Genomic DNA, 24,411 nt, shown 5'->3' on the forward strand with positions numbered 1-24,411 from the left:
TGGGAAGGTGTAATTAAAAGCCTTCTTTTCCATGCCTAGGTGACTTTGGTTTATGATGTCTGTTTTATCACTGTAATAGCAATTTCTTACTGGTTTAACTCTCTTTATTTTCTACCTGTACTTGTGTGTGCTTCAAAAATTATGTAGCATGTACTGAACTCAGCTTCTTGGTGAGTAGCATGACTTAGGGATGTCAGGGATTAACCCCGGTTCTTAGAGCACAGGGTTGCTTTGCTGGGAAAAATCCCGGGGAAGTATTCAAGGCTTCAGAACTTTTCCCAGCCTGTGCTGGGCTGAACCAGAAACTTCCCTTTTTTTTTTTTTTTTTCCAAAATGGGGCAGTCCTAAGGTTGCTCAGATGCTGATCACTAGTTTGGATAAGGTAAAGAGGGACTGCAGATGACTGCAAGGTTACTTATTCTTTTAGAAATTAAATTGTCCAGCTGCTGCCAAGGGAAAAAGAAATTAAAATATAACAGTGCAGTTTCTAAGCCTGGAGCTACTGTTTTCTCCATTAAATCCTGGAAGGCAACTTGATTTCTTCAGAATAATTCATCAGCTAATTCTGAACAACCCTACAGGCATTTGACAAACCCTACATCCTGTGCTGAATGAAGAGGCACTGTCCCTCTAGGTGAGAATGACTCACCCTTGGATGATTAACTGGCTCCATAGAACCTGAATTTGTGTATCTTCCGCTCCCAGAGAACAACTGAAATTCACTTAGGGGCCTAATGCTAAAAGCCTAAAATTCACTTAGAGGCTAGTGCCTAAAGCCTAGAAATCCCATGATTTCTCATCTTGTCACTGCTCCATAGAAGCTTCAAAAAGGTAAAGGAGCCCTTGGAGGCTCAGAAGCTTGACAACGTTACCCAAACCAGACTGTTGCCAGCAGAGACATGGAGGTCCATTGGCTTTTGGGGAGCAAAGAGCCCCATGCTTGGTGTGATTTTCTTCTGACCTACTCCATCTGCTCAGGCTTGAGCTGTGAGAATCTCATGAGGGTCCATGTACATGAAGAGGACACAGAGCATTATGGAGCCTCCTTGAAGTCTGCAGTTTGTGTCATCACACTTATGACGTTCCTGGGTTTGATTCCAAAGTCAGAAAATGCTCTGTAGGCTTCTTGAGTTTGCTAGTTACCTCTGAAAATGAATATCATTCACGTGATGGCAAACAAGGAAGATGACTGAAAAAAACCCATTTTGCTCTAGATGACTGTAATTCCTTTAAGAGCTTTAAGTTTTTTAATTGACCACAATATTTGAACTTTACTCTCACCTTCAGGGGCTCCCGCAGTGTTTTGGCTACTGCTCAATCATTCTCTAGAGAGGGGGAATCTTAATCTGCAGAGCGCTACCTTCCAGGGATGCTTGAAGTGGTGCTTCAGATCAAAAACTGTTCGATGAAATAATCAGTGTCGTGATGATATCTTGTTGTACCATGACACTGAGAACAATGTATCATGCATTTCTCTCTTTGCAGGTTTCACAGAGCACCTGAATTCAAGGGCTCATGGCTTCTGGGCTTGTGACATGTTCTATTGCTAAACTTAATCACTTTTTCAGTCCACTTTCAAGTACTGCCTAGAAAGACAATGCCTTTGAGGAACTTTAATACATAAGGATGACGTTTGTTCAGAGTGTTTCCTAACCAGCATCATAATATTCCCAGAGGGCACAGGGCATCCCATAACTGAACTATGTTGCTTAATCAATTTCTAAACAGCACCAACAATTGTGCTTCTAATCTTACGCAGGCAGGGGTTTTATTGCAGTACACTCCTCTCCCCGTGCCGGTGGGGATGACTCAGGTGCTCACTTGGCAGTGGAGGATGAAGTCCTGCCTCTCACCTTTCGTGCCACCACCAGCAGCTCCCCTGTGACGAGGGCTGCAGGTGCTGACGATTGCTGAAAAGAGATCTCATTTCTGAGTAGCAATTTTTTTTAGCCACTGCCTTTCTTTACTACCTGTACTTTTATTATGCAATTCCTCTGAAGAGAAGTGATTGTGCTGGGTAGTTTACCCTCTGACTAAAGGTTGAAGAAGTAATTAGTCCAAAGAAGATGGATTGCCGAGATTTATGGAAGGTTACATTAGTGTTTCCTTGTTTTTATAAGCAGAGCTTGCTGCGGAGACTAAATCATATTATATGCTGGCAAGTAAGACCTCCACAGCAAACTGTATTGATGTAAATATTTTCCCAAGCTACAGCAATATTTGGGACTGAAACCTCAGAACAAGACAGAACGAGTAAGGCAGGCTAATAGGGACGCTGACGCTGTACCAGTGAAAACCAACAATTTCATCTGTATCTGATGCTATCAGTTGTAGGTCAGAGTCCGGGGACTATAATAAGTACAGAAGAGGAAGGGCTATTTCACTGTCAGCAAAAGCTCAGGCTAGGTAGGACATGCTGACCTGCAATGAGGGGTGGAAAGGGAAAACTTGCAAAACAGTTTTGGGGAGGCCTGATTTATAGGCTTTTCCTGCCACTTTGATTTTTTTTAAGCTGGAAATCTTGCCTGTTGGATTAGCCTCAGATCAACTGGAGCCCAGTTAAACAAACCCATCTAAAATAAACACTGTAATGATTTGCTGCAGTAGAACTACTGCAGGAGGTCCTCCTCCTTGCTCAGGCAGAAATCAAAAGATATTGCTGATGTTCTTCATTGCTAAAGCCAGAGCAGCTGATGGCTGCTTTTTCTGCTAGACTGTTGCAAAATAAATAGTGTGTTGAGTTTCCAGAAAGGGCTACCTTGGGGAAAGCTCCAAAGAAACATACCCTCAAGCATTCCTTTTATAGCTTGCTTTTTTTTTTTTTTTGGTCTACTTCACATATTTATTTTCCCAGTGATCACATTGATTAATACATAAAGTTATCATTCTTAGTGCTTACGCAAAAGCACTCCTGCAAACTTGCATCAACAGCCATTCCTATATTACCATGTTTATATCCTTACCACAGTTTAACCTTGCATTTCATTAGTAACCCAATCCAATTCCAGCATAACTTCAAGTTTGAAAAAAAGCCCCAAACAAACAAGTTTTATTTTCCTTTTCAAGGATCAAACGAGGTCACTGTGGTCTTTTCAGGAAATGGGCTAATGTTTGCATAGCAATAATGCAATTCACTTATGGCAGGCAAACTTTTTCAACCTGTGTTTTCCTCCTTCCCTTCTGCAAAGCTGAAGCACCTTTGCAGGATTAACCGTTTTGGACTGCTGCTGCTTTTCTGGACATACAGTGGTTCTAAATTCAGAAAAGGCCATGAAGATCACTTGGCCCGATTTTAGCAGAAGAGCGCACCCAAGCTGGGGATACTTGTAAGGTACCCAGGCTTCAGGCTTTTGCACTGGCTGCTGCCAGCCGGAGGTACTGGACATATTTCCTGCTCCACCAGTAACTGACCTGCCCCTCGTACACTCAATACTGGTACAGGAACCTTCACTGAGTGTGGAGCACTTTTGCTGACCTGGATAACAGCACAGGTCCAGATCTATCATGCTGCCACTGATTTGCACCTCTCTGATAGAAGGAAAGGGTGCATGAGAGCTCACAGGCACTCATCACACCGGTGGTCCATTCACCAGCGAAGCCAGCGGGTCCCCATCCCGAGCCTGGGTCGGGCTGGAGCCGCGGGCCGGGGAAGCCTTCTCCTGCTCACTCCTGGCGCCTGCACTGAGCCAGCAAGAAGGGCTGCTTGGAAACAATGGGTAATAGAGGAAGTATTTTCCCAAATAAGTCCAAATAAATAAACCACCTCTGTGCGTGCGGAATATCACAGGGCAGTGAGGGTTTGCTATGCGGCAGGGCTGAATTCGTCGCTGTGCGCAAGAAGGTGCTTGCTGGGGAAGGGGCTAGTGGGACTCCTTGAGGGGGGTGCAGAGGTGACGCTTCTGGAGAAGAAATCTTCTTGGAGAAAAGTGCTGATGCTGTATCACCTTGCTACCATGGTACAATTAAGAGCCATTAATTTTCCCTGCAGTTGGTTGTGTAATTGCGCTGCAGGGCCTTTTCAATACTGCATTTCAATTAGTCTGCAATTGGAAATAATGAAGGTTAAAACCCTCTTACATGATTTTATGATCAAATTAGTTCCTTTGACCCAGAAAGCAGCAGTGGTAGCAACAAGCTCTGCATTAGGAACAAGACCGGTAGGTTCCAGGTGTTATTCAGAGCTAGCTTTAGAAAGGTACCTCGATGCAAAGTAACTGGATTTCAAAATCAAAAGGCTCTGGCACCCTGGAGCAGGGGCCGGGCAGCAGCCTGGGGGCAAGGGGAAGGGCAGCACTGGCAGGGCGGAGGGAGAGCTGTGAACAGAGCAGGGAACAAGGCAGCTCTGCTGAGAGTTAGAGTATCAAAATTAGGTAGTCCCGCGAGGTGAAAGCCATAAGATGCTGGGGGGGATGCAAGGGGACACGCTGCATATCCCACCCTGCTCTTACTCATCTTGAATATCGGTTCATGACTACTACTGGGGAGGGCTTGGGCTAAACTGAGGCAGCTTTCTTCTATTTTTACTGTAATTTGTAGCCAGGAAGAGTGTAATTAAGGCTTTCCCTTAGCTGTAGTGACTTGGGGACTCTGCTTTTATCCCCTTAGGCTGTTGTTTCGAAGTTGCCGTTAGCTTCAGGACCTCAGCTAACTTCTGCCCTGCCTGTCCAGCCCACAGCTGGCCTTGGACACACTGGCTGGCATCTGGGAGTTCCACTCGTCCCTCTTCAGCCTGAGTATCAAGGAGGAGCTTATAAGATTTTTTTTCTCTCTGACCTGATCGGAAGGGGTCTGGGTGCCGCAAAGGGCTGCTACAGACAGGGCTGTGGTGTCCCAACCTTGCCATGTCCCTTACCTGCCTGGCCAGGGAGAGTCCTTCCCTCTGGCACAGAGCATGCCCTGGCATGGTGGATGCAGAAGGCTTTGAACTGCAAAGCACGTAGCATCACTCTGGTCTTCACACTTTCAGGATAGCTAAGAAGTGGGTGGGTGTAGGAAAGCATGATCTGAGGGTTCCTGGCTGCTCCGGGCAGTGGAGCAGCACTGGGCGAGGCTGAGGCAGCCTCACCACGGTTGCCTGTTCCAACAGTGAACAAGGGTCTGGGACTTACATGACTGCCAGTTTGTGTATCGGCATCCTTGATGATGACTTTCTGCTGCGCAATCCCAATATTCCAGGCTCTGTCACACGCAGCATGCTCCTGAGCTGCTCACACATGGCTGCCACCACCTGTGCAGTCCCGTTAGTCCTAAGATGCAGGCCTGAATGATTTGCAAGCTTTCCCCTGCCTCTGCTCCAGCGAACTTGCAGACTTTCTCAGCCTCCCTTTCCTCGTTCTGCCTTGCCTGAGCCCCCCTCTGCTCCTCGAGAGCCCTCTCCTCCATGGCTGCAGCCATCTGCAGCCTCTCCGGGTCTCTGTGCTTCATCAGCTCCCATCTGGAGCTCATCTCGGTGCTCTCACATCTTGCTGATGTGCAGCCTCATCTGTGCTCCAGAAGAAGAGAGGGACTGTGCTTCCCCTGGGATCCTGTTCCAAAACCCAGTGGGGGGGGTGTGTGTGCGCGCAGATTGCCTCTGGCAGGCACGAGGGCACATTTGCCCTCCGGTTGCGATGTTTGCCTGATCATTAGGGAAATGCAGGACACAGCAGTGAGGGTGGACTTCACAGCAGCTCTAAACCCACTCTGACCTTTCCTCCTCTCCCCCAAATTGCGTCACCATTTACACACTGAGCCCCCACATTCAGCTCGGGGGACTCCCTAGATAGAGCAAAGTCTCCTGGGCTGAAACCTAACACTGGGCAAGCTGGGTAGGCTGAAACCCTTGGTTTGCTTTAGCTGATGGAACAGCCTTTCTCCGGCCTCCGTTATGTTAAACCTCCCAATGAGATTCAGGCATGCTGTGCGGCCAGGATGCGGCAGGGAAGATTACTGGTAGGACTCAGAGAGATGTCAGCTCCTGCGGAGAGCGATTAGCAACTCAACATACACCCGTGGCTCCCGAGAGCCTTCAGAAAGCTGATTAGGGCACTGGAGAGATTTATTTATGGCAAGAGATGAAAATCAGTAGTTGCAGCTGCTGAGGAGATGTACAGGTATGCACCCAGCCTTGCTGGGAGCAGGGATGAGAGCGGTGGCAGTATCTGAGTGCATGGGCAGGGGATGGGAACAACATTTTTCAGACTACTATTTATTTCTGATGGGTAGTCACCTCTGGCTCTAGGAGTTGTGTTATGTTGACACTGTTGTGCTTGATATAAAGAGCTAAAAAAACCTCTCTGAGCATGGAAATAAACAACAGGGAACTGAGCCGAGTGGTGGACATGGCAGTGGCAGCCAGGGAGTCGTCTGCCCAGGAGGTGCTGCAAGGCCACTGACACGGCTGGGCAAAGCCCTGGGGGAAGAGACAGGTTCCCCATTGCTCTTGGAGGCAGCTCCATCACACCGGGTGTGGGCAGAGAACCAGATGCCGTTGTTTCTGTGGTGTTAGCAGTGTGTGCAGGTGTGTGAGGCAGGTACCTCTGACTGCTGCAGGGGATCAAGGCAGGACATCACCGCTGTGCGAGGTGCAGTGTGAGATACCCTGAGAAATGGGCTGTGCTCTGGGTCATGGATCACTCACCCGGCCCTCTGGCAGTCTGTGTGGCAGCAAAACACTTAGAGAAAGGCCGCACTGAGACTACCGTCCCTCCTACTCAGGGGTCTGGCACCCAGTGCTCCTACCCTAGAGCAGGAAATATTCCCCTGGATGAAGAGCACCACCCCGTGAGCCGTCCGTGGCAAAGGGAGGCTGCAGGCTGCAATGAGACCACAGCCACTCATCCCCGCCATCACTGTAACACTCGATGGTTAACAACGAATTTTCCAGTTCCCTTAGGAAGAACGGAGCAGCCAGACCAGCTCTCCTCAATGAATAGTTTGATTTTCAAGGGCCCCTCACGCAGTGGGGGACCGGGATGCACGGCACGGCACGGCACGGCGGGCCGGGAGCCGGGAGCCGCAGCCCCACGCCGGACCAGCTGCGGGAAAAGGGGCTCCGACTGCGCCGCCTGGCTCCGCTGACCCCAGCCGCCCGGCAGGGGGCGCCTCGAGCCAGCGGCTCCGCCAGTCACGGCTCGTCCCGCCCCCCCAGCCCCGCCCCTCTTTGTTGCGGCCGCCAATAGGAGCGCGCCGAGGGCGGGCGGGAGGCCGGTAGCGTGGTAACGCGGCGGCATGGAGCGTGGCGCGGGGCGCGCCCCCAGCGCGGCTGGGGCCGGGGCGAGCGGGGCCGGGTCGGGGCGCCCGGGACGAGCGGGCGCCCGTCGCTAGGGAGGGGGCCGTCTCCGCGCTCAGCCTCCTCCGCACGTAATACACACACACACACCTAATTTTTTTAAATATATATAGAGGGCCCGGGTGGCGGCGAGGCCGCGGGGCGCCTCCCGGCAGCGGTCCCCGCGGCGCGCCCGGGCTCGGGCATGGCCGCGGGGCCATGACGGGCGCGGCGGCGGGCAGCGGCGGCCCCGGGAGCACCCGCCGTGCGGCGGTCGGCAAGGCGGGGGGCCGGTCGCGGAGCGCCCAGCCGCGGGCGGCGGGCGGCGGCGGGAGCGGCGGCGGCTCGGAGGAGGAGGAGCAGCGGGACGGCGGGTCGCTCTTCCTGGTGAACAAGAGCGGCTTCCCCATGGACGGGCAGACCTGGGAGCGGATGTGGGGGCACGTGGAGCGGGTGCACCCCGACGGCGGCGCCGTGGCGGCGGCCATCCGGAGCGCCGCCCGCCTGGCTCGGGTAAGGCGAAGCCCCCGTCCGCCCCTTGAGAAAAGAGAGGGTGCCCCGAAGCCCAAACCCAGGCACCCCGCGGCTGCCGAGCTTTGGGGGCGTCGAGGGGACGGGGAGAGACGAGGGCTGGGCAGGAGGGCGTCACGCCTCAGCCCTGAGGATGCTCTCGGCCCCGGCGAGGGGAAAGCTGGAGCGTCCGCTGTTTGAAAATACCCCAAGGGGGGGTGGGGGCGTGTGCTGCGGGATGCTCCGGAGCTGGAGTTGGTGTCTTGGGAAACAAGTTGAAAGGCAATTACTGTTTTGTCTTGGGGAGGAAAAAGCGGAAAACGAGAATTAAATCTTCAGGGACTGAAGGAAGCGCTTTGTGCAATTTAAAGCACGTTTTGCTCGGCTCTTTGGAACACAGGCGTTTCCTAAAACGCAGCCTTGCTTCTGAAAGGCAATAAGGGATTTCAAACTCTGCCATTTCATTTCCAGTCCGTGGAAGGATTCCAGACGCTTTTGTCTTGTACGTTTCTTGGTACAAGCTCCAAACAGCTCTGCCTGACCCGAGTCTTTTTCCTCCTGCCAGCAAATAAGATGTTGTTGTCTGCTGATGTTCCAAGGCTTCTCACCACCGCGCTGCATTACTGATCACAATGTCTTTAACGCTGTCGGCTTTGGCAGACTTTGAGCTTGATTCGCTCCTCCCACCAAGCAGCATTAATCTGAGCTGACCGCTGAAGTCGGCGTTGATTCGTACCCCTCTGCATGCTGGGGTGAGATGGTTGGGCTGGTGTTGTCACAGTCCTGGCCGTCAGTGATATGTGTGCTTGTTCTTTAAGTGGGGTAGAAAGGAAAAATTCTGTGCACGGGGAAGTCGAAAGTAGATTGAGTAGGGCCGTCTTGCGAAGGCGCTTGTCAGATAAGATGCAGGCTGAAAAGGCCTTTTATCTCTCTTCTGCAATGTTTAGTTCAGCATAAGTGCAAAAGGGCCAGTCTCTTTCTCTCTGTTCCCCTGCTTCCTTTCTTTGGATGGGGGAGCAGATCCAGCTAAAGAATAATCTGGTTATGCTGGGTTTGTTTGTGGTGCCTTGGCGTGGTTCATCTCATACTTGCACAAGCGCTTGAGGTAGAAATGAAGGGGCAGGGAGAGGGCAGAACTTCTCGTTTCAGCCGCATGACCAGCTTACGCTAGTCTAAACAGCCTACAGATCTCTTTGGTGTTAAGAGATGGCAAAGCACACGCTGGACTTGATTTCCTTCTCTTCCCAGCTCCAAAGCATGTAACCTTTACTGGTGATACCCGTACTGACTGACACAGCATGCGGTGAGAGGCATGCCGGTGGCTCCAGTGTGCCGGCATGCTGCCTGCCGGAGCGCCCCAGAGAGCATCACCATGGCTTCTTCCTCAGTGCCGAAGCACAAGGCTGACTCGGTGTGGCATGTGCTGAAGCTGGGTAGGAGGAAAAATGTTTTGAAATGTGCTTGGCTAAATCTTTTGATGTGAGTTACTAGTTGCTGATCAGTTGGAGGGTGCTGTAAGAGTTGTACTGCGTTCCTCCAGCACTGTCCCGCAGCAAAATCCCTGTCACAGCGATAAAGTTCTTCAAGGGCAGATGGGCCTGATGTCTGCTGTGACTAACTAGCTCTTGCTGGCTAAGCCTGGGACCTCTGGGGTCAGAGGGTAGTCTGAGGACCACCTGGTCCTTATTAAGGCCAACAGCTCAGGTGAGCAAATGAAGGTTAGAAGCAGGTTTGTTTGCTACAAAGTGGTAGTGGGTTGCTAAAGTTGTGATGACAATTTCTGGGGTCAGAGTAGGAATGTGAGGGGAGAGTTGTTCCTTAAATGATGGTACAGCTTTTTTAACTGGCTTGTGCTGCTGGGTATGTGGCACCCTGCAAAAGACCAGGTAGCGCTGGTTGAGAGTGACGAGAGAAACTTGTGCCTGTGAGAAGATGGTTTGTAATCCGCTTGCATAGGTAGTTGGTGGAGGCTGAGCGAGTGGTGTGTGCCACTGCTCCATTTTTGCATCTGATTTGTTTTTAATCCCTAGTGATGGGAGAGAGTTTTCATCCCCTCCCCAAGAAGCTCCACTTGATTGCTCTAATCATCTTGGTATTAGTCTCAGCGATCATACATGCAGGGCGGTAAGTAGCTTCTTACTGTATTGGCGAGGTTGTCCTTACTGGAACAAATGCAGACTGCAGGGGTGCAGGGTGGTGTCTCTCTCAGGGGGAAGAGTCCTCACGAAAAGCTGGCTTGTCTGCAAGGGCGGCAATTTCAGAACCTGAGGGATCCCTTTGTTGTACCCCCTACTTCTGACTTTTGACTTGAGCTCTGGGGAGGGTGTGGGCTCCTGGTTTGGAAGGGCTGTGCAATCCTTTATGTAGCCTGTTGTGATCTTGGAGGTACTTGTAGGTCTTGATGAATTAAACCTCTCGCTAGCTTTGAGGGCTCTAGCCTGTCAGCTTCATTTGTGCTAAGTAACAGTGTACTTGCAGGGTGAGCTAGCAGAAAATGACTTTCTGGTCATTAAATGAGATGCAGTGGAGTCAGGCAAGACAAGTTTCACACAGGATGTCTGCAGTGAACTGAGACGACAGCATTTCCAGCCACAGGAAATGGTCTCCAGCTCTGCCACAAGGTCTTGCACTGCAGCGGCTCTGCTGTCTCTGGAACTGCCACTGGTTGGAAATACTGATACTGGGTCAAGGCTCTTTCATCTGCCTGGTCGCTGAATTTCACTCACTTTATAAATTCATGGTCTGTAGTGCTGTGTCTGTGTTTCCTCTCGGCAGCTCTGGCCTCCTGCTACGCACCCTCACCGGCTCCTGGCTCCTGTGCTGGGATGTGCACCGGTAGCTGGAGGGCTGCAGCCTCAACCACAACAATATCGTGCTTTCCTTCGCTTGTGGTATCGTGCAGCCCTGGCTTCTGCTCTGTGCTGGCTGGGTGCCCAGGATCGGTGCTCCTGCAGCCAGGACAGGAATTTGGGGGGAAAAATTTGGTTTTGTTTGGAGCGAGTGGGAGCGGCGGGTGGCTCTCTGCCGCCTGGCCTGGCTGACGGCATGGTGCTGTGTACTGCCCACCCGGCACTGGGAAGAGGAGAGCAGTGCGCTCTCTTGTGCGGGGGAAGACCGATGGCCGCTTCGCCCTCGTTGCCTGAGATCTGGAGGGACTTGTGCCTCCTGGCTTGGCAGGCCTGCCGAGGTAACTTTAACTTTAGAGAGGTGATGGGATACACGTCAGCCGTTGGGAAAACCATGGCGCTCTACCTGAGCATGCCCTGGTGGCTGACTCGAGCATTCTCCACCTTGGAGATGGGCAAGCTCTTTGCCTGGAGGTCCAACCCCAACCCCCATGGCGAGGGTGGCCGCTGTGGGTTACAGCAAGCGCTGCGTCCCTCCACACTGGTGCGGTCCCTATGGGATGCTGTCCTGTCCCACAGCTGGGCGACGGCAGGGGCCTCCATTTTATGGAGGGCTGGGAAAGGGCTGCTATCCCCCCAGTAGCTCTGCAGCAGCCAGGCTTCTTGCTGGCTGGGACTCCCATTGCCTTGGCATGTTGCGTCGTGTATGTGCAACACGTGCACCTAGAGTTTTTTATCTTTGAACAAAAGGAGCGTTTATATCGGAGCAGGAATGACTATCCTTGGAAGGGTTTGACAGGCCTGCCTTAATTCCCTCTTCCAGCCGCTTGCTGCTCCTGAAACTCGAGCCCCGTCTGGTGCTTTGAGTCCAGGCCTGCCTTAGTGCCGAGAGGGACAGGTGAATAATTCATCCAGACTGAAGGGGCTGGGGGCGGAAGGAACTTGTGAAACCGAGAAATTGCCTCTAATGAAGAGGTTAGGTGTGGAAATTGTGATTAAGAAGCGTTAATGAACCTTGCTCGTAACTAGCACTTGTTCAGAGAGAAAAGCCATGTATGCACAGTTGTCTCCCGTGTGGTGCTGGGGATGGCGGCAGCGTGCTGGAGGCCTGGCCATCTGTCTCCTTGCCACTTAAAATATGTTTCTGTGTGCCAGTAATGTAGGAGTCTCTATTTTGGGTTTTTTCCATTCTCTGAGGTGTATTTACTATTTGATTGTAGTAACTAGCTACATGTAGTAAATGTTGGGTTTTGGTTGTCTTGGGGTTATCGGTGCTTGCTCTCTGAAAGCAAACACACAACCCCTCCATCTTAGTGGAGGTGGGAACCAGAGAGGAAAGTCTGTGTGGCAGAGATGGCCCCGTACCACCTGAACTTGCTTTTATTATCTGTAATCACTGACTTGAAGCGTATTTAGAACAGTGATATCTCACTTTATAATCTTCAAACTATTGTAATGACGCCATGAGCCCACAGACGCTGCACGCTTTCCTTTGCGCCTTGTGTCACGGCTGCCCAAGTTGCTGGTTCCTGAATTTGGATCTGCATTAATATTTAAATAAACCCTTTCCTCCACTACATTTGTGAGAGTTGTACTAACTTCTTTTAGCCACTCTTCCCACTTTAACGTCTGCTGACCCCGTATTTTGCAGTCTCACCCCTAAAATCAGGGGACTTGGGACAAGGCCCTGCCCCTTTCCTGCATGGTTACAGGCTCAGGAGCCACGTAGCTGTGGGGGTTAAATATGGATCGAGGGCCTGGCTTCTTAAAGTGCTTAGGCAGAAGCAGATGTCTTATGGGATTTTGGAAAAATCCTATTACGGTGCCAGTCTATATCTTTAAGTGTCTTAATATCATTAAATATCTGGGTCCCAGGTGCTCTTCTAGGTACCATGCACTCCCTTGCCCAGCAAGTGTGCTGCTGACACACGGCACATGGGAAGTTATGCAGCCTGAGATCCTCATCTCCTTTTATCTTTCTCTTATGGTAGAGGAAACCAAAAATTAGACTTGAAATGGCTTCTCATGGGAGAGAGGACAGCAGAGCCAGTGCTGGGACTCTGCTTATCCAAACTGGCCTGTGCTAGAAGGGAAAAATGGGAAGCATTTGCCTTCTGTGCTGGACTGCCTGCCCACATAGGGCGGTGTTTGAGGGGTATTGGTGGCTGGGATGAGCAGCCTGCTGTGGCCGGGGCCTGCCCTGGCCCCTCCATGCCGGCAGGTATGGGGCTGGCTCCGGTGCACGGGCAACCCCCGTTGTCAGCAGGGTGAGTTTGCCTGATGCTTGAGTTCACATGGGGTTCGAGCCATCTGTGCTGCCACATTGCATTGCACTAAGCACATGCTGCTGCCCAAGTAAATCACTTATCTGCTCTGCAGGGAGCGGTAACTGTCTAACCTCTTTATCTTTTTTTTGTGTCCAGCCCTCAGTGCCACCGGTGCCAAACTACAAGCTCTCCATGTCGATCCCAGAATGGCTCCAGGCAATACAGACCTACATGAAGATGCTGCAGTATCCTTCTCCAGCGCACGGTCTCCGGAGAGAAGGCTGGCTTGTGCCTGGCGTGAATTAACAGGGGCTTTACCGAAGCACTAGCTGGTCGCAAGGGCTTGGGATCATTGCGGGGTGAAAGGATGCCTCTAAGGATTTGTGATAGCACCTGCAGCACTGAGCTTGTCACAGCAATCCTCTGGGAGATGTAATTAACTTTTAAGTGATACTGAAGAATTTAACTGAAGTGACGTTGGTGGGAGTAGAAATGCTTATTTTGAAGTTGGTTTATGAGGATATTATGAGCAGATCATGATGCCTGGAGAAATAATATGGCAATTTGTTGTAAAGCGACTAAGGGAGAGACAGTATTGTGGCAAACCCATTCTTCCTCTGCCCTGGCAGCCCCTGGGGGCTCCCTGAGGACTGCCTACGGGCTCAGCTTGCAAGGGGTGCTTGTCACTGGGGTGGAAGGCACAAGCAGCTCCCACCTGACTCTGAGGTGGGCAGGCTTGCCTGTGGCACAGGAACTGACCAAAGGAATCCCCCCTTCCAGATGTCCCACCTTGCTTGGGGGGCTCATCAGAGGTGTACACATCTATCCAGCCTCCCTATCGCTGCCCCATGCCTAATACCTGACTGTTTCCATTGCTGACAGATAATGTCAGAGGAGACGGTTGCTGGCCCAGATGCTGCTCTTCTCTCTGTTTTCCTTTTTTTCCAAACTCTCCCTTTTTGTGTGTGTACGTGTGTGTGGGGGGAAGCAGTGTGGATGAGGAATGAATGTAAAGTGCTGGTAAGGATTAAGAAAGGATATGGGTGGCAGCTGGGAGAGCATCCAAAAATAGCAGGCGTGGTTAGCCTCCTGGGGAGTAGTGGCTGGGATCAAGGCGGCAGCAGGGGTTGGAGCCGCAGCAGCTGCCATGGGGAGGGAGGTTGGGGCCAGCCTGCTCTGCGGGGGGATGGCATATTTCTTTTCTGCATATCGGCCACTTGGGCAGGACAAGGGGCTCGCTGCTCAGTGGGGTTGTGCTGGAGAGGAGACCATGTCACACAGAGCTCCAAAAATTACACTTCCCCCCCCCCCCCCCCCAGTGGTCTTGAAATCCTGTACTCTGCTATGTAGCAGGAGCAGGCCTTAGGCACAGGGTTTGGATCTGTGTTCAGAAAAGCTTCAACATGGGCTGGGGAACAGGGTCTGGGCTTCCTTTGTGGGCTAAAAGAGGCTGTATGCTTTGTTCAGAGCACTCTGAAAGGGCCTCATGAATTAAGTTTTGAAGGCAGGAGGGAAGCAAAGCCTCGTTTCCGGAGAACTCTGAACTCTAATTGAAGTCAGTTCAGAGCATCCTGGTGTGAGCTGGCGTTTTTATTTAGACCATGGTTATACAGCCAGCAGCTGTACTATTTATGCCTCATAAGGTACCCTTTGCCTCCATGGGGTCACCTGTTTCTGCCCTGGTATCACCACCACAGTTTTGCTGGTGTGAATGTTCTTGTGGCCGTGTTGAGAGCTAGGCTGGGGAACAGATTCAACTGGAAAAATAACCTAGCAAAAGTAAGTGGATGGTGTGATTTTTTTTTTTTTTAAATTTTTATTGTTGTTGGGTTTTGTTTTGTTTTTACTGGACAGATCGGTTTCCTGTTCTGATTTACTGCATCACTGCTTGAACAGCTATGCTCAAGGAGTGGGGAAGAGGCTGCTTTTGGTGATGCTGCTGCTGCATACTAGCTTGCACTCCTAGGCAAGTGGTGCCGAGGTTTGGTTGATGGGTGACTGTCTGCTGGCATCCTTTGTGATGAACTTTTCTCCTATGCTCATAGTGTTAACTAATGTTCTTGAGTTGCACTTAGCTGGTTATTTCTATTTCAAGTGCATTGCATTTTTTAGAGAATGATTTATATTTCCTAGATGTCAATGGATGCACCTGTCGTGCTTTTGGTTTATAGGTCATACGTGAGCTATGTGGCTGACTGAGTTAAAAGCTTACAAAGGAAATAAGTTATTTCAAACCATGAATGATGTTCATTGGTTTGGCTAGACTATAAAAGCTTTGTCTTGCCCAAATGAGACTTTTTTTTTTTCCAAACTTGTAATCTAATAGTGAGTAGGACCTAGAGGAAAAGTGAATTCATAACCCTCAAATGCCAAATTTAAGTGTTGTTTTAGACAAACAACCTTTTTGCTTGACTCTCCACCTAATGCCAGTTAATATGTCATATAAAAAGACAAGTGCAAAAATTGCTTTATTTCACGTCAGGGTTTCATCTCTGTTGAGAGTCAATGGCTTTTACTGCTTGTTTTGTTTCAACAGGAAATTGGAACTGAAATTCACCTTTTGAGCATTGTTATTTTATTGTTTGACTGTTCAAGTTACTTTCCTTTAACAGACAAAATTCAGATATAATCACACGGGAACACAGTTCTTCGAGATTAGAAAAACCAGACCTCTAAGTGGGTAAGTGTCTCTGGAAGTGGTCTAGGGCTCCTCTCCCACATCATGCCAGCTGATCACCTGGGGTATTTAAGCACCATGGCATGGGAGGGCTGTCTCCTCCGTGCCACGGCTCCTCTGGCAGGGCCAAAACTGTGTATGTTGCTGCCTTTGCAAGGAGGGTCTCAGCTTGCTGCCAAGTGGCAAATGGACCCATCGAGAGCCAACGAGTGGAAGGGCTGGTCTTGCTCAGCAGCTGCGTGGGAGCTGCATAGCTGCAGGCCAAAGCTGAATGCACAGGGTTGGGAAAACTCTCAGTTCTCACTTGTTGGTGTTGGGCTGGGAGGGCTGGGCTGCTTTTATGGAAACTATGTAAGTCCTGATATTCTGGTTGCGCTGTAATGCCCTTTCCTGATGGTTGGAAGAGATCAACTGTGCAAAATGCTGCAGGAATTTTGATGTAGTCACAGATGCAGTCCTTTCCCCTGGAGGACCACAACAGTTTAAGTCATGGCCTTGCTTCTCCCATTGCTGCTCATCTTGCCGTTCCTTCCACGTGGTGGACTCATGCGCTGGTTGGTGATGAGTTGTGCAATACAAGTACAAACGTGTGCGTGGGGAGCCTGGCAACAGAGAGCTGGCATCACTTGCCTGTAAGAACTGCATCATACTTAGGACAGCTCTTTAATAGGACCCAGTAAATTAGCAGGTTAGGGTGGGAAGTGATGTTGACGACATTATGCTTTTATTTTAGGGTGAAATTTAGATAAGCAGAATATAATTACTCCTGTAGACTGGCCTGTGTCTAGCTCTCCCCAGCTGTCTGTCATTAATCTAATGGTCCATCACTGTAAATTCCACTTCCCGTCCCAGCTCTGCACTTCAAGTTTTCATCTTGCTGACAGCAATCTTTCCCACTTCCTTTCTCTATGTAATGTTCACTGCACCGGTGGAACTAGTTTAGAAGAAATCTTGTGCCTTGAATGATAGATGGGTTTACAGAAGCTTAAACCAATTTTCAGGCTGGTCACTAATTTTTAAATTTGTCCCATTACTTTTTTCTAAGGAAGCGGAAGATGAAAATGAATTGTGCTCAGCACTCATTACTTGAAAGGTCGGCGTCCTTCTGGGCTGGATGAAAGCCTGGCTTACGAGGACGGTACCCTTTCCTGGAGGGGAACCAATACAGTGCTCACAGCTGGAGATGCACCTGTGGCTTTGGATCCTCTCCTAAGTGGTGCCATTTCCTCTATTTATCTGCCTTAGCATTTGCTTGGGGACTCACGTCTGACTTCTCTCCTTGTCCTGTTGCTGTTATGACTTCTGTAAGTGAGTTGGTATGTGGTGGCAGGACTTCTGCAGAGTTAAGGAGAGTGCCCCTGGAAATGGTCCAACCCCTCAGGGCAGCTGCTGCCAGCTTGCCAGGCACAGTTGCCTGCACCTGGTGTACGCTGGGCTTGCATAGTAAGTCCTAAGACCTGTGCTGCTTTGCTCCTTGACTGGATGGATGGCAGTGCTAGGAGTAGTGGAGCTGTTAGGAGCACACTTAGCTGCCCAGATCCTGTTGTACTGCAGCAGGGCTTGAGCACTTGCCCTGTCTTTGTTTCTCCAACTTTGATGTCGTGGTTTAGCCCTAGCCGGCAACTAAGCACCACCCAGCCGCTCACTCACTCCCCCCGGTGGGATGGGGAGAGAATCGGAAGAGCAAAAGTAAGAAAACTCGAGGGTTGAGATAAAAACAGTTTAATAGGGAAAGCAAAAGCCGTGCACGCAAGCAAAGCAAGGAATTTATTCACTCCTTCCCGTGGGCAGGCAGGTGTTCAGCCATCTCCAGGAAAGCAGGGCTCCATCATGCGTAATGGTTACTTGGGAAGACAAACGCCATCACTCCAGATGTCCCCCCCTTCCTTCTTCTTCCCCAGCTTTATATACTGAGCATGATGTCAGGTGGTATGGAACAGCCCTTTGGTCAGTTTGGATCAACTATCCTGGCTGTGCCCCTTCCCAGCTTCTGCACCTGGCAGAGCATGGGAAGCTGAAAAGTCCTTGACTAGTGCAGCAACCACTAAAACATCTCTATTATCAACACTGTTTTCAGCACAAATCCAAAACATAGCCCCATACTAGCCACTATAAAGAAAATTAACTCTATCTCAGCTGAAACCAGGACATTTGAGAAGGGGAATAATGCGTTGATTGCCTTGTAATGTTGAGGTGTTCCTAATGGCTTTTCTTTCCTTCATCTGAGGTGCATAGCTGTTCATACCAGCTGAGGATATCTTCTCTTGCAGTTGTCCTTGGCAATGTGTTCTCCTGCTGCCAGGCCAGTTTTCATCAGAGCTGAAAAATCGCCCACACCTGCAAGTTTTTTCCTGGGAGGTGTGCTCCACTTTGCAAGAAATCTGCTTCCAGCATGGCAACAACAGGCGTCTTGTGCTGAGGCGACAAGCGCTGCTCTTAGCAAGTTTCTGTGGTGTGAAAGGCCTCGCTTGCTGGAAGACAAAGTTTGTATTTGCAAGTTTATCGAGCAAGATGCTGAGCACCTCCAATTGCCACCGGCTCTTGGAAGTTGAGGCTGTTCCCAGAGCTGTGATTTATTGGTATTAAACATATTGCTTATTTCATCATATGAGGGCTCAAAGCTAATGCAAGTATTATGAGATCTTTGGCAGCCTCTCTTCCAGAGAGCAGTGGCTGGACACAAAGAAGCTGAGCACTAGATGGAAATTGAATATTCATAAATTCATGTGAAAGTGTCCTAAAGCAGCTGGGGCATATTAATGAGTTTTTCTATTATGGAGGGAGGACTAGATATTATAGAGATTTACTGTCAGCATTGGTGTGATGCATGAGAAAATAAAAATGCCTGGCTGTGCTTAGGAAGAAGAGCATAAATTATCTATAGGAACTCATAACATTAAGGGACACAGGCTTGCTATAATTCAGTATTTACAGTCTCTTGTAAGAAAAAGTCACTGTTAGCTACCAACTTGCTTCTAGACTGCCAGACATCCTGTGGATTTGTCTAGACTACAGATAACACTTTTGAAAATGTTAGATTTCTGTTGGCGTAGCTGTGTAAGTTGGGGTGGTAGAGATGTGATCCTGCAAACTGTGTGTGGTGTTCCTGTTGTTCTGGCAAACTGTGTCTGCAAATGCATCTTACCTGGCCTGAGTTTGCTGTATTCACACAAAATCCAGATTTACAGGTGTAGCTACATCCCTGTAGGAGTGCTTTGCTAATAGAGTATACAAGGTATCCTGACCTGGGAGGGGGTCCTTTACATAGGCTTCGTGATGCACCCTTTCGTACTAGGTAGGTAAAGGGTACCCCACGGAGTTCAGCTCTACTGATCCATGGTATGTGTGTGATGTGTGTACACATGCAATACAAGTGTTTTAGACACTGATTGAGCTGGTTTTCCTTTTCCCATACAGGATTATGCTGGCAAAACCTACATTACAGCTTTTGTTGTACAACCATTCTGATAAAAAATGGTACTGTTAATTGAAATAGTAATTCTTTAAAACTCCCAAGCCTAGATCACATAAAAGCTTTAGAAAAAACGTATCTCTGGATATCTAGTAATATCTGTAACTGTGCATTCAATGCCAACAAACTTTTATTACTGGCTCTACAAGGAGCAATAAGCCCTCTGCAAGCTTCTGTTCTAGAGGCAGGCATGAGCCACAATGAGGAACAAATATCTTTGCCCTCCACAGAGTATCTGGGGAGGTTGTAGATAGATGCAGTATTGTGCTGTTCCCTCCAGTGAAGTGCCAGCTGATCAGTGGGACCTACGACTGCAGCAAAAAGTGATGTTTGGGTTGCTTCTGGGGACTTTGAGAAATTACAGCTCAGAAGCTGCTCTGTGAAGACGGAGAGACATTCAGTGACTGCAGATATAATGGGTAATCAATTGCAATAAAAGAGCATGATAGAAGCAGTCATGTGGGAATGATGCAACCAAATAAAAGTGAAGGGGGGGAGGGGTGGAAAATAATACTGTTTCAACACACCATGTTATTAAGGAACCCTGATGGGGCTGTAAAGAAAAATGGGCTCATACCACTTCCAGACAATAGACTGCAGAAGGCATTTGAACATCTGCTTTTCTCTCGCACAAAGAGACAACGTTAACAGATATGGTGCTATGTACAGCATGTGGTAAAGTGCTTTTGCCATTGAAACAGACTGGTATTGAGAAGATTCACGAGAGCAGTAGCTGTTCTGCTGTTTTATCTCCTTTTACTCCTGTTGGTGCCTTTCACTTCTCTCTTTGCTTCATTGGGAAGAATAAAACTGTCAGGAGCCTTAGAAAAACTTGGGAGAGGGAGATTTTATGGACCTCATGCAAGTACCGAGGCCTAGGAAAGGAGAACTTAGTGGAAGTTCTCTCTCTCTCACTAATTCAGAGTTTATTGAAGTCTGTAGGAGTCTTTCTGGTGAAGGTAATGGGCAACCTCTCCTCCTAAGCATGGTCATCTCTGAAGTGACTTTAGTGTGATAGGTGCCAGCCGGTGAGATCTGTCAGTTTTGGGCATGCTAAAAGGTTTGAAGCTTTTTCTAACCTGTATATGAGATTGGATGCCCTAGTGAAAAATCTGGGAGCGAAAGGAATTCATGGTTCCCCTGAGATGACTGCAGTCACTGCCATTTTAAACAGCATCCAAAAGATGCAAAACCAGCTCCTCTATGGGCCTTCTCTTAGTGCAGAAAGCAAGGGAGATAATCCAGGTGGGCTTCTGAAAACATTGAAAGAAATTCGAGTCAATTTACAAGGAAATATCACCATCTGCCAAGGACTAGATCTAGAGGGAGCAGCCTGTTTGTTAGAAGTAGAAATGTTCACTGTGGTCTGGAATAGAGATTTGCCTGGCAGACTTTAGACAGTAATGTAAATGCCATGAAGAGGGAAGCTGCATGATGGTTATTTTTGACTGTAGCAGTCTCCCCCAAGTTACTGGAAGAGCTGGGCTGCCCCTGTGCTCACTGGGGTCTGTGGAAAGGGTGGCTTTGGGCTAGTTCCCAGCTAACCGTGATAAGAGATGGAAAACTCCACTCATATATGTGGAGTCTGTTCAGATAACTGGAAAGATTTAAAGAAAATCCTGGAAGCAAACCCTGCTCAGGCAGGGAATTGAAATGCTTGATGCTTTTTAATTCTTTCCCCCTTTCCTTAAATATTCATTCACAAGGTTAATGGTGCAGCCTTTCTGGTCACTATTAACATCTGAGACAGCGTGGTAAGAATTCAGGAGTGAAAGAAAATAGGGAAAGGACAAGTCAAAGAGCACTTGTAATTAGCTGTTTTCAAATGAGCTGGATGCTCTTTTAGAGAACTGACAAACAACCTCCAAACCATTAATACTTCTATTAGAAGGTGTGGGGAGGATGGGTGTTCTTGTTGGAAACTGGGGAAGGCAAAGATACCAGCCTTTAAGAAAAATAAGGGAAAAGATAAGTCTAGGAACTATTTGAGTTTATCTGAAGTTTCAGGAAAAATGCTAGTGCAAATAATCAAGTGTCTGGAACATAACAAGGTGGTAAGTGATAGGCAACATGAATTTAGTTTGGCATGGTTTGGCTCTGGTAATTTCCTTCTATGGGAGTGTAAGAGCTTTTGTCAGTCAGGGAGAAGTTGTGGTTGTGGTAATTCTTTGCTTTAGTATGGCTTGTGGCAGCCTCCAGATAAGGCAGGGACCGTGAGTCTAAATGAAACTATTTTGACATAAGGACCTAACCCTGTGAAAAGCAGCACTTAGAAAGGGATACTTAACCAATGGCTTGCTCTTGCCTAGCAGAGTTCGTCGGTTGAGGTGTGCAATCTTTGTCCCAGGTCAATGTTTTTTCATTAATGGTGCAAGACTAATTATTTGCTAATAGATGTGCATTGTGGTCCAGGCTGGACAAGGTGACGAGGCTTTGCAAAGTGGAACTGGGATTCAGAGTGATCTCGAAGGGTAAGAGACGAGTGGGCTGGAACAAACAGGAGGTATATGAGTAAGGGCAAATACAGAGAAGGGATTTGGGAACAGCCAGCTGTGGGAATACATAATGGAGAACGAAAGGCTAGTTTTGCACAGATGGAGCTGATCTTAAAAAACCAACCAAACAAAAAAACCCCACACACCACTGTGTTTGTAGCAAAAGTATACTGAAAGTTGGATTCAGAAGGAAACTGGTCTGTTTGTATTGGTGTGGTGGGCTCAGCTGAAGGGCCATGAGATGCGAGTCAGTTGAAGAGAATCCGAAAGAAAAGTAACAAGGTTTAGAAAACATGACCTAAGGAAAGGTTTGGGGTGAGAGAAAGGGGGAGAGTAAAAAGAAAAAAAATATATACCAGTGTCTGCTTTCTTATGTTTACAGAGGATCGGGTAGATTACAGCCTGTCGTGTATACAAATGTTGGTTGCAAGAGGAGAGATAATAAATGGTCTCCATGCCCACTGTGGATAGCAGAAATAGCTTCTGATTTCAATTGCAAAAAAGGAAAGAATTAGTTTAAACATTAGGGGACCTTCTTAGATGCAAGGTTAAATATGAGATAGATTAACCGTTGGGTTCCTGAGCCTTTGAGAACCCAGTTGAAAGTAGGTTGGAAAAGTATCTGTGAGGAGTGATTTAGATTTGGCTTATGCTACGTTGAGCAGAGTGGTGGCTTGGGGATTCTCCAAAGGCTTTGCTTCCAATGCAAACCCGGGGTTTAAGGCCATGCTTCATCTCAAGCTTGTTAAAAGCGGAAGAAAGACTCTCCCAGTGTTTATTGAACTGGGTCATCCACATAAACCCTGTGGTCTGTGTTGCAAATGCAGAGGAAAAAGCAAACTGTTTGTGGAGCATTCCCCAGGACTCTGGGATGGGTGTGTGCAAGGGTGCGACCTGCCCTGTGGGTGCAGATGGACTCCTGTTTGCTGGTCATTGGTGATGCTTCCTGACTGATGCTTCCCTGGCACAGATCTTCATCACTGTTGTGGTCTGGAGGCCGTGGCAGTCTCTGAGGTGCCAGGTCCCGGGTGGCTGCTGAGCACCTGCTACAGCTCCTGGACCTGGGTGCTTTGAGCAGGAGGTGGGACAGGAGGGCTTCCCGGGGTCCCTTCTGAGCCCAGCTATCTGATGGTGCTATGTAAAGGGAAGGGAGGGCTGCTGCTAGCCTCAGAAGGGACAGCTGAGGTACCCCTGCACTAGCAAGCAGTGTTCAATTTAAATCTGTCTTAATAACCATATAGAGTCCTGGAGAGCTGTGCTTCAGAACCAGCATGTATGTGGCTTGCAAACAGAGTGCATGTGAAATACAACTTCGTATTTAAATAGTGTGAGTGTTGCTGCGACAGATAAGTCAGTAGTAATTTGACTGCTCATTTAGGCCAATTACTTTGAAGACTCCCTCCCTGGCTGTGGAGTCATTAATGTTATCTCCATGCTGACAACACCTTGAAATCATGACAGCAGTGAGTTTATAAAAGCAGGTGCTAGGAGACCTGATGCTGCACGTCGTGACGAGGCAGCTCCAGTGCAGATACTGTGTTTGCCTGCTGGCAGCGGGGTCAGTGTAGGTGTGGACCTGAGGAGGAGATGCTGGCCGTGTCCCTCGGACCATGTTAACCAGGTATACACCACACTAAATGGCTTGAAGCTAAATAGCTTTACAACTTGAGCTTTTTCTTGCCTCTGATACACATTCATAATCAGCTGTGACCTTCCCCCCTCCCTCCTGTGGAGTTAGAAGATAGGAAACTCAGTGGATCATCTTGTTTGTGGGTACCTCCCATGCATCGTCCGCATGTACCCCCCAATGGAGATGGGGCTTTGCAAGCAGCTACTGCTGCAACCAGCACTGAGGAGCCACTGTGGGGGATGAAGGAGCCCCATTGTGTGCCCTCGCTGGAGCTGCTCCCTGCTTCCAGCAGTGGGGTTTCTGTGGCCGATTGTGAGCATGTAGGAGGCAGGCGAACTCTAATTTGTCTTCTGTACTGCAGGCAGAGTGTAAAGGGCAGTTGTTTACAAATGAAAAGATAATTTCTAACTTGGATAAATGGGACACGGAATGGCTGTGACAGGCCGTAATAGCAGTGGAAGCTGACTGCCATTTGCAGTCAATACAAGGTTTAAAATGCATGAGATGGGTGAATTAGAAAGTGTGAAAAACAAACTCTAATGGTTTCAGATGCATATTTTCATCATCTTCTCTAATACAAATATTGTTATCATTTAATGTCATATTTCCTTAGAGTAGGGATCTATTTACAAAGCTCTTCTCAGGGAAAGGATATGGATAGAGAAGACTTCAAAATAGAAGTCATCCTTTGGTTTGGTTTTTAGCTTTTTTTTTTTGGTGTGTTATTTCAATATGACTCTTCTGGCCTTTTTTAATGTCCTTCCAGTATTTTTTTTTTAACTTTCCAGGATTTCAGTATCTGCTTGTGGAAGGGGATAGGATACCTAGTTGGTTGATGGTGTGGTGTCAGTCTGGCACGACAGCTTTCTCAGCTGAGCTTAGATTAGGTTGCTTGTTTCTCATCCCTTTCCCAGTCCACAGGAGGTAGGGAGCAGCAGCAAGATGATAGCTCAGCTTGTAGTGGTGTGAAGTGTCTGTGTTGGTAGGGCTCTCTGCAGAGCAGACTTTGGTAAAAAGGCATTAAATTCTTGTCTGCACCTATAGCTATAGGCTCACGGAGGTATTCGTAGCTTTCGGGGGCCCATCATGTAACCATCCTCTCCCCTGTTTTTTCCAGAGGAGAGACAGGCTTATTTTGAAAATGAGCTAAACTTGGTCCTGCTGTGGGAGCTTGCGTGATTGCCAGCTCTTGCAGCTTAGCAGGGCTTTGTGTCACAGTCTGAAGTGATGCTCATGGAGTTGCTGGAGAGGCAGAGAGGACTGTG

General features: G+C 48.8%; 1 protein-coding gene across 1 annotated transcript in view; it reads left to right on the plus strand.

Annotated features, from left to right (window-relative positions):
• The first annotated feature begins 7,198 nt into the window (after positions 1–7,198).
• VASH2 (vasohibin 2) overlaps positions 7,199–24,411 on the plus strand; it is a 36,323-nt gene continuing 19,110 nt past the window's right edge. The window contains exons 1-3 of the mRNA XM_072856923.1: positions 7,199–7,762; positions 13,029–13,117; positions 15,496–15,552. Coding sequence (XP_072713024.1) covers positions 7,469–7,762; positions 13,029–13,117; positions 15,496–15,552 — 440 coding nt within the window. The 5' untranslated portion in view covers positions 7,199–7,468. The remainder of the gene's footprint in view (positions 7,763–13,028; positions 13,118–15,495; positions 15,553–24,411) is intronic.

The sequence above is a fragment of the Ciconia boyciana genome, chromosome 3, assembly GCF_034638445.1.
Source record: "Ciconia boyciana chromosome 3, ASM3463844v1, whole genome shotgun sequence".
NCBI classification, from domain to species: Eukaryota; Metazoa; Chordata; class Aves; order Ciconiiformes; family Ciconiidae; genus Ciconia; species Ciconia boyciana.